At 40.7% G+C, this 18,154-nt stretch overlaps 1 protein-coding gene across 1 annotated transcript in view; it reads right to left on the reverse strand.

The window, feature by feature from the left end:
- LOC126416008 (somatostatin receptor type 2-like) overlaps positions 1–18,154 on the reverse strand; it is a 694,311-nt gene that overhangs the window by 42,878 nt on the left and 633,279 nt on the right. Inside the window, exon 4 of the mRNA XM_050083474.1 lies at positions 12,428–13,222. Within this exon, the coding sequence (XP_049939431.1) occupies positions 12,428–12,859 (432 nt within the window). The 5' untranslated portion in view covers positions 12,860–13,222. The remainder of the gene's footprint in view (positions 1–12,427; positions 13,223–18,154) is intronic.

The raw sequence follows: 18,154 nt of genomic DNA on the forward strand, positions 1-18,154 counted from the left end.
AGTGTGCATTGGAAAACGTGTAGAGATTATCTGGATGTGTACGTCACTTGCAATTTTTCATTATACCATAGAACAACGGAGTGAAGAAAAACGAACAGTTAAAAGTGATATGTCTAAAATATAAAAAAGCTTAGGGTAAGGCAATGACGGTTACTGATGTGTATGTTAATGAATACATCCAACTGCTGTGTGCTATGCACACTACAAACGTACTAAGCAATGCAGTAACTGTCAATTTAAACAGTAGACATGGGTAACGTACCAGTTAGACAGGCGTCACTTTTTTGTTGTACCACTGACTCATATTTACTTCATTTTATTGGTCTTAACCGATTGCTTTACGCATGCCTTTTTATATTTTACAGCCACTTTTAATTGATTACTGTTCTTTACTACAATGTAATGGATCAATACATAAGTTGTTCTACGATATAATGAAAAACTGCAGGTGATGTACACATCTAGATAATCTTTATATATACACCAGTGCCCACTAAGACTGACTATTAGTTTTTGTCTGCTAGAATGGTTTGGTAAGCCAGAACATCATGTTATGTAAATTTTCACTACTGTGGAGGCATTGTCTGTTGGTGTTTCCTTATTTTAGATTTCAAAAGTTAGACACATTTTGGCCATTGCTACTATCTATTTCTGCTTACATTTTTCTATAGTGAGACCATTACGATGTACATTCAAATTGTCTCTTCTTAACAATCACATATATCTGACATCTTTATATTATTTTAAGCCAGTCCATGGTAATGTGATTTCTTTTATCTGTACACATGTAAAATACTTTTTATGTAGATCTGTATAAATTACTGTACCATTGGTCTCTCTATTTCAATAAAAAGTTTTATAACATTACACCATCTGGTAGGGCGTCTATGTGTGCAGCTTTATATTTATGCAACTTGTCTTTTTCACTCTAGTAACTTCATTACAACAACTGTAATTTTAACTTTTTTTGTTTTCATTTTATAACTCAACTGTACATTATTCATTGTACTACTCGACATTGTATTATACTGTGTAACTGTAGTGTAATGTTATTCCTGTAGCTTTAACACCGTTATATGATCAATTACGGCATACAGAGGCATACATTATAATGCTTCTTCATCGATTTTTATGTGTTTTTTGTATTCTTTTTTTCTTCATCAGTGATTCCGTGTGGATATTTCATGATATCTTTCAAATTCCTTCGATGAGAACTGAATTCAGATTTTTTTATTACAGAGGGCGACCAGTCCCCTGACTGAACACGCTGAGCTGCTGTGCCGGCTTCAGCACGTTGAGATATCCAAGCATGACATACGACACAGCCTCACAGCTCTACTTCCACAAGTACTTCTCTCTTACTTTCCAAACTTCACAGATGTTCTCCTGCATATCTTGAGTGGCAAGCTCTCTTTCTTTCAGGAGTACTAGTCTCTCAAGCTACGCAGTTAGAGGTAAAGAGAAATAGATGGAAAGAAAATAGCGGCGTTCAGAGAGACAGAGGAGAAATGCCTAATTTGGAACTCAAGAGGAAAGCGGCCGAAGAGCAAAAAATGAGGATTCAGAGAGGAGCGGAAAAAGTTGATTTGAAGCCTGAATTTCATGTTTCTGCTGATTTTTTCCCTACCAGTCTTCTGACTGGTTTGATGCGCTTCACCACGACGCCTCTAATGTGCCGCCTTCGATTAATCATTGTTAGACATATTCCAGTCTTTGGCATCCTCTATAGCTTTTACCCTCCACGGCTCTAGTAGCATGGAAATTATTCCCTGATGTCTTACCACATGTTCTATTATCTTATCCCCCATTCCGACGCGTGTTTTCCCTATATTCTTTTCCTCGCCAGATCTGCGGAAAGTCTCATTTCGTACCTTAACAATACACTTAGTTTTGCCTCCTTCTGTAACACCACATCTGAAACTCGTCGATTTTCTCCTTTTTCGGTTTTCCCGCAGCCGTGATTCACTTCCAGACAATGCTGTGTTCAAAACGAACTTTTCCAGTATTTTTCCCTCAAATTAATGCCCAGTGTTGATGACGATAATCTTCTTTTGGCGAGGAGTTTTGCTTGCACTGGTCAGTTTCTTACATCTTCTCCTCTTCGTCGGTAATGTGTCCTTTTGCTTGTAGTTGTAGCAGAATACCTTCACTTCTTGTACTGCATATATCTCAAAGCGAATGTCCTCTTGTAATACTGACTACTCGGGCTTGCATTTGTAGCATAATACCTTCACTTCTTCTACTATACTTGTCTCAACGCCGACGTCTTCGTATAATACTGATCACTCGCAACACAACAAAATAGCGGTTAGAAACTTGCTGTCTATATATTGTCAAAAAGTAATAAGAAAATTTGAAGGTATTAAAAAAATGACCTTGCAGAGATCGTGTTGTAATCTTTCACGTTACCATTGATACTTAAGGGACGTAAGAACCGGTGTGCATCCGCTCGCTTCTCATTCATATGCGACCTTGTTTCCCTTCCTTGCACCCACGACCAAAATGCGGTATTACTGCACACATTTTTTCAGACATTCGGATCACTGAATCTCCGAGCCATTTCTGCGGATTCTGGTTCCGCCATCATCTGGTCGTCTAAGCGAATGATATCGAAAAGATTATCCACTGAAATATATTGGGTATTCCATGCAGATATCCTTTCGTGACTCCAAGAGAGCTGCTTATATGAGAAACTTCCCGTGAAACGAAAAAAACGAGATGCGTGGTTCATAATATTAGTCACGCGTCCACATCACGCTGTCTCGGCATTAAATGTTAGCGATGAAGATTCATATTTATGAGGCAATGCAGTGTAATAGTGCTTGACTGTCTACAGCGAGGTAATGAAACGACCCGTCTGAGTGTTCAAGAGGCAGATGATGGCGGTTGGATTCACCCCCACTCCAGCGACGAATAGCTTTATACATCCAAGCAGAGTGTACACACAAACGGAGCTCCATCTGGTGTCGTGACTGCTACCATCTGCTGGTCTCCGGACTGGTAGCAGGAGCTGGGTTGTCCCACGGCGTGCATCAGTAAACAATGGAATTGATAATACCCAACTTGCTGCTACTGCCTCTTACCGACTGTCGTAGTATGGCTGAGACGTCAGTGTGGTGTGTCAAATCGAGTTCATAAAACATTGTAAAAAAACTACCTTGTTCTATGGAAGGGAAGTCCAGCACTGAATTGTAAATTAGGTAAGTTGGAAATATTAGAAAGAAGAATCTTGAGGGGAATTTTTGGTCCAAATGAGGTACTTAAGCCTGGAAATTAAAAGCAATGATGAAATATTTCTAAGTACAGGAAGATAACAGAAAGAATAGAGAAAATAGTACTGATATTGTTTGGGCATTTGTAAGGGATGAATCAAAGTAGGCTGATAAAACAGATCTTCAAGTACTGTCTGACAAAATAGGTGAAGCATCCAGGCCGTCCGCTGTGGCAGAGCGGCTCTAGGCGCTTCAGTCCGGAACCGCGCTGCTGCTACGGTTCCAAGTTCGAATCCTGCCTCGGGCATGGATGTGTGTTATGTCCTTAGGTTAGTTAGGTTGAAGTAGTTCTAAGTCTAGGGGACTGATGACCTCAGATGTAAAGTCCCACAGTGCTTAGAGCCATTTGAACCATTTTAAGCAGAAGATATGGTCGGATGTCTATGTAACTTCGTAGGCATACGCACCACCGGCTGGTGTATAATGAATAGATCTGCAGTTCTCTGTGATAAGTAGAAACGCCACCAGAGTGCGTTTTGCCGTTCATTTTTTAGTTTTTTTGGTAGGGTATATAAGGGGTACGAACAGCGTCACATGTTGAGTGATCACTGTAGGGGACAGGACAGGCAGATCTCGGGTACTCGTGTGAGACAGCGTTGTCAGCCACTGACAGTGACCGAAAAGCGCCTTATTGTGGGTCTCCATTTTGCCATCTGGTCGAATCGTGCAATATCCAGGTTGTGGGCCATTCGGAGTTGACAGTGGCCTGATGTTAAGCTTCAGGGAAACGAGAGAGTAGGCATTCTCGTCGTTAAGGTTTCAGTCAACTACCACAACGGAGCATCGCCGTATTGTGCCCCGTTGTTGTTGTTGTGGTCTTCAGTACTGAGACTAGCTCGATGCAGCTCTCCATGCTACTCTATCCTGTGCAAGCTTTTTCATCTCCTAGTACTTACTGCAACCTTCATCCTTCTGAATCTGTTTAGTGTATTCATCTCTTGGTCTCCCTGTACGATTTTTACCCTCCACGCTGCCCTCCGATGCTAAATTTGTGATCCCTTGATGCCTCAGAATATGTCCTACCAACCGGTCCCTTCTTCTAGTCTAGTTGTGCCACAAACTTCTCTTCTCCCCAATTCTATTCAGTACGTCCTCATTAGTTATGTGATCTACCCATCTAATCTTCAGCATTCTTCTATAGCACCACATTTCGAAAGCTTCTATTTTCATCTTGTCCAAACGATTTATCGTCCTTGCTTCACTTCCATACATGGCTACACTCCATACAAATACTTTCAGAAACGACTTCCTGACACTTAAATCTATACTCGATGTTAACAAATTTCTCTTCTTCAGAAACGCTTTCCTTGCCATTGCCAGTCTACATTTTATATCCTCTGTACTTCGACCATCATCAGTTATTTTGCTCCCCAAATAGCAAAACTCCTTTACTACTTTAAGTGTCTCATTTCCTAATCTAATTCCCTCAGCATCACCCGACTTAATTCGACTACATTCCATTATCCTCGTTTTGCTTTTGTTGATGTTCATCTTATATCCTCCTTTCAAGACACTGTCCATTCCGTTCAACTGCTCTTCCAAGTCCTTTGCTGTCTCTGACAGAATTACAATGTCATCGGCGAACCTCAACATTTTTATTTCTTCTCCATGGACTTTAATACCTACTCCCAATTTTTCTTTCGTTTCCTTTACAGCTTGCTCAATATACAGATTGAATAGCATCGGGAGAGGCTACAACCCTGTCTCACTCCCTTCCCAACCATTGCTTCCCTTTCATGTCCCTCGACTCTTATAACTGCCATCTGGTTTCTGTACAAATTGTAAATAGCCTTTCGCTCCCTGTATTTTACCCCTGCCACCTTTGAATTTGAAAGAGTGTATTCCAGTCAACATTGTCAAAAGCTTTCTCTAAGTCCACAAATGCTAGAAATGTAGGTTTGCGTTTCCTTAATCTATTTTCTCAGATAAGTCGTAGGGTCAGTATTGCCTCTCGTGTTCCAACATTTCTGCGGAATCCAAACTGATCTTCGCCGAGGTCGGCTTCTACCAGTTTTTCCATTCGTCTGTAAAGAATTCGTGGTAGTATTTTGCAGCTGTGACTTACTAAACTGATAGTTCGGTAATTTTCACATCTGTCAACACCTGCTTTCTTTGGGATTGGAATTATTATATTCTTCTTGAAGTCCGACGCCCTTGTATAGACCCACTATATACTCCTTCCACCTTTGTGCTTTCCCTTCTTTGCTTAGAACTGGGTTTCCCTCTGAGCTCTTGGTATTCGTACAAGTGGCTCTCTTTTCTCCAAAGGTCTCTTTAATTTTGCTGTAGGCAGTATCTATCTTACCCCTAGTGAGATAAGCCTCTACATCCTTACATTTGTCCTCTAGCCATACCTGCTTAGCCATTTTGCACTTCCTGTCGATTTCATTTTTGAGACGTTTGTATTCCTTTTTGCCTACTTCATTTACTGCATTTTTATATTTTCTCCTTTCATCAATTAAATTCAATATATCTTCTGTTACCCAGGGATTTCTACTAGCCTCGTCTTTTTACCTACTTGATCCTCTGCTGCCTTCACTACTTCATCCCTCAAAGCTACCCATTCTTCTTCTACTGTATTTCTTTCCCCCATTCCTGTCAACTGTTCCCTTACGTTGTCCCTGAAACTCTGTAGAACCTCTGGTTTAGTCAGTTTATCCAGGTCCCATCTCCTTAAATTTGCACCTTTTTGCATTTTCTTCAGTTTTAATCTACAGTTCATAACCAATAGATTGTGATCAGAGCCCACATCTGCCCCAGGAAATGTCTTACAATTTAATACCTGGTTCCTAAATTTCTGTCTTACCATTATATAATCTATCTGATTCCCTCTAGTATCTCCAGGCTTCTTCCAGATATACAACCATCTTTTATGATTCTTGAACCAAGTGTTAGCTATGATTAAGTTATGCTCCGTGCAGAATTCTACCAGACGGCTTCCTCTTTCATTTCTTACCCCCAATCCATATTCACCTACTATGTTTCCTTCTCTCCCTTTTCCTACTCTCGAATTCCAGTCACCCATGACTATTAAATTTTCGTCTCCCTTCACTACCTAAATGATTTCTTTTATCTCATCATACATTTCATCAATTTATTCATCATCTGCAGAGGTAGTTGACATATGAACTTGTACTACTGTAGTAGGCATGGGCTTCGTGTCTACCTTGACCACAATAATGCGTTCACTATGCTGTTTGTAGTAGCTTACCCGAATTCCTATTTTTTTTATTCGTTATTAAACCTACTCCTGAATTACCCCTATTTGATTTTGTATTTATAACCCTATTTTCACCTGATCAAAACCTTGTTCCTCCTGCCACCGAACTTCACTAATTCCCACTATATCTAACTTTAACCTATCCATTTCCCTTTTTAAATTTTCTAACCCACCTGCCCGATTTATGGGTCTGGCATTCATTGTGCCCCAAGGACCTCGTAAACCCTTCAATCTGCGACTGCTATCTGAGTACAAGTAATGGACCGGCTGCAACCTTCTGAGTTGTCCTGCACCTTTGACCGGAGTCTAGTAGCAGGCGCACTAGGGAATTATCTACCCTTGCGTTGGCTGCCTCTAACACCCCATCACAAACTGCTGTCTCTGGAATAGTGTTGTGACTGGGAAGCACATTTACCATGACGCTGCTGATGAATGGCATCGCATTCTGTTCAGCAATATGTTGCGGTTCTGCACTACTCCAGACAACGGTCGTCGGCGAATATGGTGACCACCTGGAGAGAGATCCCATTCTTCCATTGTTCTGGAGAGGCACAGCTACGTTACTCCTGGCCTCATGGTGCAGACAGTCATGGCTGCAGGTGACGGAGCGAACTCTGACGGCACAGCAATACATCATGAACATCATCCGTCCTCATGTGTCACCTCTATTGCAACCATATCGTGGTGACATTTTGCAACAGGACAACGCTCGTCCATAGATGGTATGTGTTCCCTCCTCGGTGCTTCACACTTTTTTGATACGAAATTTAGTTCTGGGGAAAGAAAGGAGTAACAAGCTAGACCTGAGAAATAAAGAAGCATACATAAAAGCAGAAGAAGCAGCAGAGACAGGCAACTTCATTTGGAAAGTGTTTAGTTTAGAAGCAATCTACGGCATAAGCAGGGAAAAGGCGTGAAGTGGTGTGAAAAAAGAAGAAATGCACATGGTGAAAAGAACAGAGTTGATGAGAGTGATCTATAATTAACACTTGGACAATAGTTGGGAAAAACCAAAGGGCAAAAATAGAAATTACCGTCAATAAGAGTATCATATCTTTTGAATGTTCAGTGCTTCACCTGCGACTAAGTGGTGCGTATGTTGTGGGGGAATGGTTACATTATCTAGTTTCATTCTGCTTCACCCGAGTTCTAGAATAACTACTACCACCTTGGGCCAGTTGCTTCAATACCATGCTTCTTATCTGACGCAAATGTTCATTTCCCAATAAGCTGTGTGTGATGTCTCAAACAGAACTCTGTTTCATAAGAGCGACCGTCTTACATACCAAATAATGCGTGTCCTTACTGAAACGTTCATTCGCTGCCGCAGTGTCCAACGATACGAATCAATCGCTCTCAGTGCTACAGAATGTTTTCATCTTTCAGACGGAGCAAATATTACACGTTTTACTACGACGCATTTAAAAACACTCAATAGTATTAAAAGCGAGAAACAATATGATAAAAAGCTTTGAAAGTAAACAGTTATTTGAAACTACTTGAGCGAAAATGCTTTAATTTTGGAAGAACTTTGAAAATATGGGAATTATATTGTTTGTGAGTTGGGAACAGGCAATCGCCTTATCCTTGAAAGTAAGTTGATGAAGATGATGATGAGGTATAGGAAAAGAGGAATATTTTGGTTCAGTCATACTCTTTGTACAGTAACCGAAAAAAGAAAATATGGTCAGTGGGCGGAGAAATACTAACGCAACAGTCAGCCAGCGTGAAGTAGGAAATAGTTAAGCTGCCCTGGCCGTCTCCCCCAAAGTCGCAGAATTCGGAAGGTACATTGACCCTACAAAAGTCATGGAATAACCCCTAATATCGTTTCGGACCTCCTTTTGTCAGCACTAGTGCAGCAACTCGACATGGTACGAACTCAAAAAATCGTTGGAGGTCCCCTGTAGAAATACTGATCCACCTGCGTCTATAGCCGCCCATGACAGCTCCACCAATGCACTGCCCTTTTATACTATGCGTACTCGATACTATCGCCATTTGTAAACGTGAATGTCGCTGTTCCATGACTTTTTCCACTTCAGTGTAAAAGCTGCCAGCTGTCAGCCACGCAAAAACGAGGTTTTCGATGCATTGCATCAACCCCCCATGTGCCGCGTACATCTTCACACACAACCGACTCCGTTCTGTGGTGTGATAGACCGTAGCTCCTCCAATTTGTCGGATTATTCACCCGTGTCTCTGACCTTTCAGACTGGTCCTGAGATTTATTATTGCATCAGTAATGTGATAAGAAACGTAAATGTCCATGTTTTAATCGATTAATAATTTATTTTCACTGTGTCCTTGCATGTCAGATTCTCAGTTTATCGCACATCCTACAACTTAGCACTCATTCAGTCAACCGTTTTCAGCTGAAAAATTATGTGAGTGAAGTATTTATTCCTGAATATCTGCAATGGGTTGATTGAAGTAGCATTACGTGCAAGTCTCAGGTCCTCAGGTAGTGCCTACAATATCATCAAATAGCCCACTTTCAACCTCGGGTCATTTATCAAGTACTGGAAAGCTAAACACAAGGTAAGGTATTAAGCGCGAATCTGACGTATACCAACAGTTGCTTAAAAGAAATTTCTGCCATCTGACTGTAAATTACTATTCTTTTATTCCACACAGTCATGATTTAGGCTTTATAGCCATTCTTAAGGGCATGTTGAAAAGTAATGAAGCATACACATGATGCAGGGTACAGCAAACAAGACGTAATTACTTATTTGAAAACATTGCTTAAATGTCACAATATATCTGAGCTACCTGTGTAACATGTCGTCGTCAAAAACCATATTACTCGTCTTACAAACCAGTTGACGTGTTACAGGATATGAGTACAAGTAGAAGGTACAGAGTAATGTAATGAATTACCAAGAACACACAATATGGCTTATTTAACAGCCAAAACATTGCTGTCATGTACATTCATCATATCCGCGCATCAGGTGAAGTTAACATTTGTCAAAACAATGGTAGAGGTTCTAACAAAGCGGCACCACTGTATGAACCAAGTGATCTTTGGAATAGCATAGGCATTACCGGGAAAGGGAAGGTGGCTATTTATTTGGCTCAGTGCTTAACACATCCCTGTGATACACGCGAATTACACCCTATTACAGATATACAATGTAATACTTCGTACTCACAGTGTACATATAATGGTTTTAGATGTACAACAAAACTTCATCTCAAAACTGAGTGCATGGATGCAGTATTATAGAGTCAAAAATGCAGTTATTCCTGGTGACTTACATAAAATAAATTACAAATATGCAAGATGAGACTTATGTAAGTCTCCAGGAGTCAGTGCATTATTATACTATAGTACTGCATCTGCGCGATCATTTCTGAGATCAGATTTTTTTGTACATCTAAAATGGCTATATTTACACTGTGAATACGGAGTAATACATTGTATCACTGTAAGAAGCTGTTATGATCTTGTGTCACAGCGTTGTGTCGAACAGCTATTCAAATAAACATCCTCTTTCTTTTTCCTCGTAATGCCACCGGTAACTCAAAAGGTTACTTCGCTTACAGAGTGGTGCCGTGTTGTTGCGACCTCTGCCACTGTTTTGCTAAATGTTAACGTCAGCTACTGCACGGATGAGATAAATGTACGTTACAGCAATGTATTGTCTGTTAAATCACTGTGCACAATGTCAGCAATAGTATCTTTGATAGGTACTCGTATCCTATTTTACTAAAACTGATTTTTTAAGACCTTAAATACGTTTTTAGACGGTATCGCACCAACTTTAATTCTTTTCACTTATCCCACTCCACATCGGAGCTCCTCTCTTCCTTTTCCTCTCCATCCTTTCCCATCCCCTTCCTTATGCAACAACTGTCCTGCCCGCACAACACACTACTCCTCAATCTCTGTACGTGTATCTGTCACTATCCGCCTCAACTCCGACCTCTCATCTCCACAGTTTTCCCATCTAACAGACCCCTATCTTTCTAGCCATACCCCTCAACCCTGTGGAACATACCCTCTCCTACGGCAATACTTCTCACCATAGTGCAGGTCCTTCAGATTTTGTGTGAAAGTGCAGTGCTTCAGTGTTTTTATCAAAAGAATTTCACCCTCCTACGATGTGTTTTTTAAATGCACATACTTTCGTTTTTTTAAACCGTTCGCTTATGATTTTTAATTCGAAGAAGAAAAAAGCCCAAAATTTTCGTTCTATTTCTGATAATAACTATAAAAATCGCATGGATGAAGAGCGGAGAATTGTACTGCTGACGGTCAACCCCCGCCCATATGGAACGAGAAAAAAAATTTCGACGGTGACATGTAAGTTATATCCTAAGATATATTTAAATTTTTATTTTAAATGGCTCTAAGCGCTATGGCACTTAACATCTTCTTCAGTCCCCTAGACTTAGAACTACTTAAACCCAATTAACCTAAGGACATCACACACATCCTTGCCCGAGGCAGGATTCGAACATGCGACCGTAGCAGCAGCGCGGTTCCAGACTTAAGCGCCTAGAACCGCTCGGCCACAGCTGCCGGCCCTAAGATATAAGTATTATTTTGGAATACGTAATGATTTCTTGGTTCCTGCACTGCATGATATGCACGCTTTATTAATTTTTAGCTCAACATTTACCCGAGAACGGCTATAAAGTCTAAATCATGGTTGTGTGACGTAAATGAACAGTCATTTCAGTCAAATTGTAAGCAGGCTGTTTAGGTTTTTATGTTGGTAACGCCACGTAGCGCTCTGTATGAAAATAACTGACTGTGCTGTCTGCAGTCTGTGGCTGTTTGGCACTGTTGGAATATTCACATTGTAGTGGTGGGCAGTTAGATGTGAACAGAGCGTAGCGTTAGACAGTTGTTAGACAGTTGGAGGTGAGCCGCCAGCAGTGGTGGATGTGGAGAGAAAGATGCCAGAGCTTTCCAGGTTACTATAAGCGGACGATCTGGACGTGTGTCCGCCAGAGAAAGGAAATTTGTAAAGATGGAGGTCATGAATTGATATATATATGATGACTTTTGAACATTATTAAGGTAAATACATTGTTTGTTCTCTATCAAAATCTTTCATTTGCTAACTATGCGTATCAGTAGTTAGTGTCTTCGTTAGTTAGAATCTTTTATTTAGATGGCAGTATTGGCGCTCGCTGTATTGCAGTAGTTCGAGTAACGAAGATTTTTGTGGCGTAAGTGATTCGTGAAAGGTGTAAGTTATTGCTAGTCAGGGCCATTCTTTTGTAGGGATTATGGAAAGTCAGATTGTGTTGCGCTAAAAATATTGTGTGTCAGTTTAGTGATGATCAGAATAAGTAAAGAGAAAGTAGCCGAGAGCGCTAACGCGCTGCTTCCTGGACTCGAGTAGGCGCGCCGGCCCCTGATCGAATCCGCCCGGCGGATTAACGACGACTGATGTGGTTTTTAGGCGGTTTTCCACACCCTCCTAGGTGAATACCGGGATGGTCCCCACGTCCTGCCTCAGTTACACGGCTCGCAAACATTTGAAACACATTCACACTATTTCACGATTTCCACTTGACACAGACAGCTGGGGTACACTATTTCCGTCCTGGGGGTATGGGGTGGCGGCAGGAAGAGCATCCGGCCACCCCTTACAACTAACCATGCCAAATCCGTACTTAACCCTGCCGAGCCTGCGCACAATGCAGGATAAAGGCGGTAGCGAAAGAAAGAATAAGTAAAGAGAAAACTGTTTTAGTACGTTGGGTTTTGCTCGGCTGTTTGAAAATCAAATAACGTAAGAGGTTTTCCAGCACTGTCATTTTTAAATTTTTCTAAGGGAATGTTACAAAATTTACATGACTTTGATGTTCCACGAAGGAAAAACCGTGAAGACATTTTTATGCGTGGCATTAAGATCTTATTGTCCAGCAAAGTGCATGGGAAAGAGAGGTAGAAAAGGAAACTGTGACGAACCTTACACATGACGTCCCCAAATGGCCAGTTGCCGAGGTTGATGGTGATGAGGAGGAAGGGGATGCCGATGAGGAAGCACTCGTCGGCGACCGCGAGGTTGACGATGTACATGTTGGTGACGGTCTGCATTTTGGAGAAGCGCAGCACCACGTAGATGACGAGCGTGTTGCCGAGCAGGCCCACGATGCACACGATGCCGTACAGGAACTGCGTCACCGTGTACAGCGTCGGCTGGTGCATGTCGCACGAGAAGTTGCCCATCATGCCGGGGTGGCCCGCGGCCAGGTCGATGGCGTCCGCGGGCGTCGAGAAGTTGGCGTCGTCGGCGAGCAGCGTCGTCGACAGGCTGCTGCCCGCCTCCGAGATGCCCAGCGTCGAGGACGACGCCGTCGAGTTGAGAAACAGGCCCACGAAGTCGCTCGTGTTGGCCATGGCGGCTCCTCTCCTCTCGATGCTTCACCTCCTGAGTGTTCAGGTGCTCGAGTGGCTCCAACAACAAGGGTCGCAACTACACTGCAACCGTCTCAAAATCGCGTTCAACTGACTGGCGGATATCAACGAGGCGGAACAGCAACTGTATTATTCCAGTCGCACAGCACCAGTTCACTTCCAGAAAGAATCAAACTGATATGCGGGCAGGTCAGTTAGTTCAGGAAGCTATCAGCAGCTGCAGTCCTCGACAACATGTCTCGTTCGCGCCCCATCTCCGCTGTCGTATCATCTTGTGGCCGCATAAGGACCGTAAGATGCGTACAGGCTCCATCAGCTATCCGAGGTTGCAGTAGAATGATTCACCTGTAATGAAATAAAATACATTTTACGAAAATTCACAATGTAGTCTCAATCAAAAATATTTTAAAAAGTCAAGATACTCCTCGTCTGTTAAAATATAAAAATTTTTCTTCAAAAATCATTTAATTGCCTAGATCGTGCACATATATTAAAATTAAAATCTGATGACTAGGCTAGTTTTAACTGTCAATGCTCGTATTAGACGAAGGTCAATCAAAATGTGTATATACCAGTAATAATCACTCATGCAATAACTTGTACTAGTTTGTGAGGCAAGTTAAATAAGTAGTTTAGTGATAACAACAACAACAAAATTGAGACTGGGTTATACCATGGTCGCATGAGTCACAGGTTGAACAAAGCCTAATTGTTCCAGCAAGAGCCATATTTTGCAGTAACTTGCGCATATGTAAGAAGCACGTGTAGTGAATTTTTTTTGATTTTAGTTTTAACAGCACAGTAAAAACGAGTCTGATTCTACAGGATGGGTAAAATCGTAGTTAAACGTAAAATATAAACAGGCCATCGTTACATCATATAACTTGTCGACAGCAATAGAAAATGTTATTCATTCATAGCCATAACATATCTGAATTATGGTACACATGAGGTAACAATATTTTACGTTTGCCAACGTTTTCATTACCCATGTTGTGGAACTAGGCTTGTTATACCAGCGCAAGATGATGTATGATATGGTTTAAAATTGGTACATTTAGTTTTTGTTGAACCTTCATTTCATACTAGCATGGTATGGAACCAGTCTCAATTTTGTCATTTCTGTTACGACCTTATTTGTTATTTGAATCGCTTCTTATACAGTTGCAAATTATTACATGATTTGGTTATCACTGGTATATCTAGTTTTTGTCCGACCTGCGTTCAATACGAGCATGAGCTGAGACAACTGAAAATCGTTTAGTCATCTTTTTTTAATGAAAAACGAGATGTTTTTAAAAAGATTTTTTACATTTTAATATTTAAATTCTTACATCTTAACAAATTACATAATATCGCTTTTTCCTTCCCTAAAAATGTCAGGCGTTTCTAGTACTCCTTGTCAATTAATAATATATTATTTTTCATTTTCTAGATTGCAACACTTATTAATCTGCAATTTTTCATTTTGCGATTTTCTGTTAATGCAGTCAGACGAGTTACAGGGTACATTATAATTAATAGCTGAAACTAACCGTGATGAAAGTGGTGTCCTAGTTAGTACAACTGTATTCGTTAGCAAACTTTTCGATTAAGTCCCACCTAAATGGGCTCAAATTTCACTCTTGCCCATCACTGGGCAGTGTGGTACATGCATAATGCGAAGTAACACGACAGATAATGCGTGGATATGCTCCGACATGATAGGTCGAGCAGGGCCTATACCTTGGTCTCCAAGATTATTTAATCGTAATCGTCGAGATTTTTCTGTCTGGTGTTATCTGAAAAGTGCAGTGTACTGCACTTCCGTTGAACGATTGTAGTACTGGAGCAGCGAACTGTAAAGTTTTTGCAAGATTTACGTAATGATACGTAGGTATTTGAAAGAATTTGTAACTCACTGCAGAGACGAGTTTAGTATTGCAAACAAACGCGTGGCGATACTAGAACGCCTCTTTTAACAGGTATGACTGTACACAAAATCTCCACGTATAACGTGCTGATGTGGTATTTCTTGTTAAGGGAGACCATGGATGAAATCGGAATCCAGTTATTTGGGGATTTACTCGAAAACGCTTGTACTAGATAGGTCACTATTTCATACTGAAATCAGTCATGGCTTTAAATAACACACTTGCACCTACAAGCATCTTGCATACGCATTCTTTGCGGACCCGTCTTTGCTGCACTTCTTGTTTTCTCAGATTATTATATAGTTTCACCTATGTCAATTTTCTTTGTTAATTCCGATAGACCTCGGACATTTAATCATCAAATAATGGAAACTTCAGATATTTTTTGCAATATGGGGAAGGGATGGGGTTTGTGGAGATCATGAGGCTCTTAGGTTATTTTTATGCAATTAGTGCTACAAACATGTTGTTTGAATTCAAAAAGTCTACCTGAATGTTTCAAATGATTGTAGAAGTAAAGACATTTAAGACTGGATAAAGAAAAGTCACGAATGGAACCTCACTGGGTTCAATTTACTGCACGTACCTATTCCTTATGTATGTTAATGACTTTCTACTTAACGTTTACGAAAGACAGTCCGTAACTCTGCGTATGACTAGAGTGTTATCGTTGGTTACAGACACAACAGCAGTGTCTAGAACCAACCATAGAGTGGATTTCCGTAAAAGGACAACCACACAAATGAGCAAAAAGTGTGTTCAGTTCAACACACTGTAACACCGAAAACGCAGGATGCATGGCACCCGCTACCGATATATAACTTTTTTCAATTGTATGTAAATATTTGTAATTTAAATGCTTTCTTTTAATAAGTAAGGACATTGCTTCACTGTATGGATACATAATTATTAATGTGAGTGTGTTTACGCAAAGGATGAATTTCTCAGCTTTTGCTCGAACTCGTTAAATGCTGGTCTTAATGCTTTGTTTCTACAGATTAAATCGATACCTTCTATCTTAAGTTTAAGGCTGATTTGAATCACTTAGCATGTTAAACCAAAATTAAATAGTAAATGGAACAAAATTAGCCTGAAAATTAAACATCTTACGAGGCGGTATTTACGGCTACTTGATGCGTTATTTTTCCCGGTATTTTCGGGTAAAATGCCGCTATGCAAAAATTGCGGTGTGTGTGTGTGTGGTTTCATTTAAATATTAGACGCCGAAAAGTCATATTATTTCAGGATTAAGCTTTGAAAACTTGGGTAAAAGTTTAGAAACATATTTCATAATTTTAAATATAAAATGTTATGTTCATTAATAAAAATTCCCTTATATACGTCAGATTAGCCCATCCTCGACTATTAACAATTTTTGCTCGTCGTGTAATTGCTAACTTTGGAAGAATCGAAACGTTATAAAGAAGGTGCTATACGATAGGAAAACATTAGTCGGAGAGCCCATAAGTTTGTACTTTGTTCACTAGGTGACAGTAAGGAATTGTATCGAATGCCTTCCGCGAATCGAGAAACGCACTGTAAATGAGGGCGCCATTGTTTACTGCTCTCTGGCTCTCTAGTTGTGTAAGTAAATACTGCTATTGACGGGCGCACTTATAGTTTTCCGCCGATATTTACTCCTAAACCTAAAACAAAATGCTGGGCGTATCTGCAGATGCAGTCAGTGGTTGTAGGTCCTACAGCGCTGACGACAGACCAGCGAATACTGTCCGGGACGTACAGGCGCTTCGTCTTCAGCCTGCACTGCAGCGGTGGTGGCCTACCTCTCGGGGGCGCCCGGCAATCTCCGCAACTTGCGACCGCACGCCAACCACGTAACAACCAGTAACTTGAGACTCCCGTCAGACGCGCTACGGTCGACCAGCAGACAACCCGAAGCCAACGGTACTTGCTCTGCAGTAAGCGGCTACTAATTTCCATTCAATGTTGGCTGGAAGACACTATTTGAAGTTGTGAAGGAAACAAGGATAAAATACAACTAGGGAAGATTGATCTACGACTTGTAAAAGGAAAGAAGTAGAGAAGGGAGTAAGACAGCGTTTGGCCTTTCGTCTCCGTTATCAAATTTACATATACAGGAAGCAGTATAGGAAACAAAGATAAAATTTGAAAGGTACTTACAGGCCAGTGAGAAGAAATAAAAACTTCAGGGTCTGCTGATGACTTTGTAAGTTTGCCAGAGACAGTAAAGGGATTTGGAAGATCATATAAACCGAACTGATAGTAACTTGAAAAGATATTTAAGACAAACAGTAACAAAAGTAAAAACAAGGATAACTAAATGTAGGCCAATTAAACCATGAGATCCTGAGAAATGAGATTAGGAAATGAAACAGTAAATGTAGTAGCTGAGTTTTGTTATTTGGGTGGTATAATTGTTGAAGATGATAGAAGTAGAAAGCATTTAAAATGAAGACTATCAATAGGGGGAAACGAATTTATGAAAAGTATCGAACATAAATTTAAATGGCCGGCCGCGGTGGCGAAGCGGTTCTAGGCGCTACAGTTTCGAACCGCGCGACGGTCGTAGGTTCGAATCCTGCCTCGGGCATGGATGTGTGTGATGTCATTAGGTTAGGTTTAAGTATTTCTAAGTTCTAGGGGACAGATGACCTCAGAAGTTAAGTCCCATAGTGCTCAGAGCCATTTGAACCATTTGAAAGTTAAATGTTAGAAAGGAATTCCTGAAAGCATTTGTAATGAGTGTAGCTTTATGCAGAACAGATATGTGGACGATATAAAGTTCAGACAGGAAGAGCATAGAAGCTTTTGAAATGTGGTGCTTCAGAGGAAAGTTGATGACTGGATGGGAAAATCGGATAACTGACGAAGAGGCACTGGATCGAATTGGCTGGAAAGGAGATTTTTGGTTAAAATTGACTAAAAGAAGGGATCGGATTCATAGCAAACAGCCTCAGGCATCACAAAGTCGTCAGTGATAAGGGCGGTGTTAATACACAACCGTGACATGAAGTTCCAAATTGTTGAAATGTTAGAACCTCTGTACAGGCAGTTAAACAAAGTATGCAGGAAGGTAGAAAATAATGAAACGGCAGTCAACGACTAAATACTAGGTGATATTTGAAAAATAAGGAATCTATTTGTATTTGGAAGACTGTTTGTCAAAGGCTGGAAAGGGAAATAAATTCCATAAAACTGGAAAGATATTTCAGATCATTCACTATACTGAACAAAAGATCCATCTGTCTGCACCAACAATTTAACTATTCAATTCTGCACACAAAATAGTTACAAACATAATTCTATTGTGACTACGATCATATCTGGAAGAAATCGTTAATGACGCACAACGTGCTTTTAGATAAAACAGATAAATTTTGGG

The sequence above is a fragment of the Schistocerca serialis genome, chromosome 1 (genome assembly GCF_023864345.2).
Source record: "Schistocerca serialis cubense isolate TAMUIC-IGC-003099 chromosome 1, iqSchSeri2.2, whole genome shotgun sequence".
NCBI classification, from domain to species: Eukaryota; Metazoa; Arthropoda; class Insecta; order Orthoptera; family Acrididae; genus Schistocerca; species Schistocerca serialis.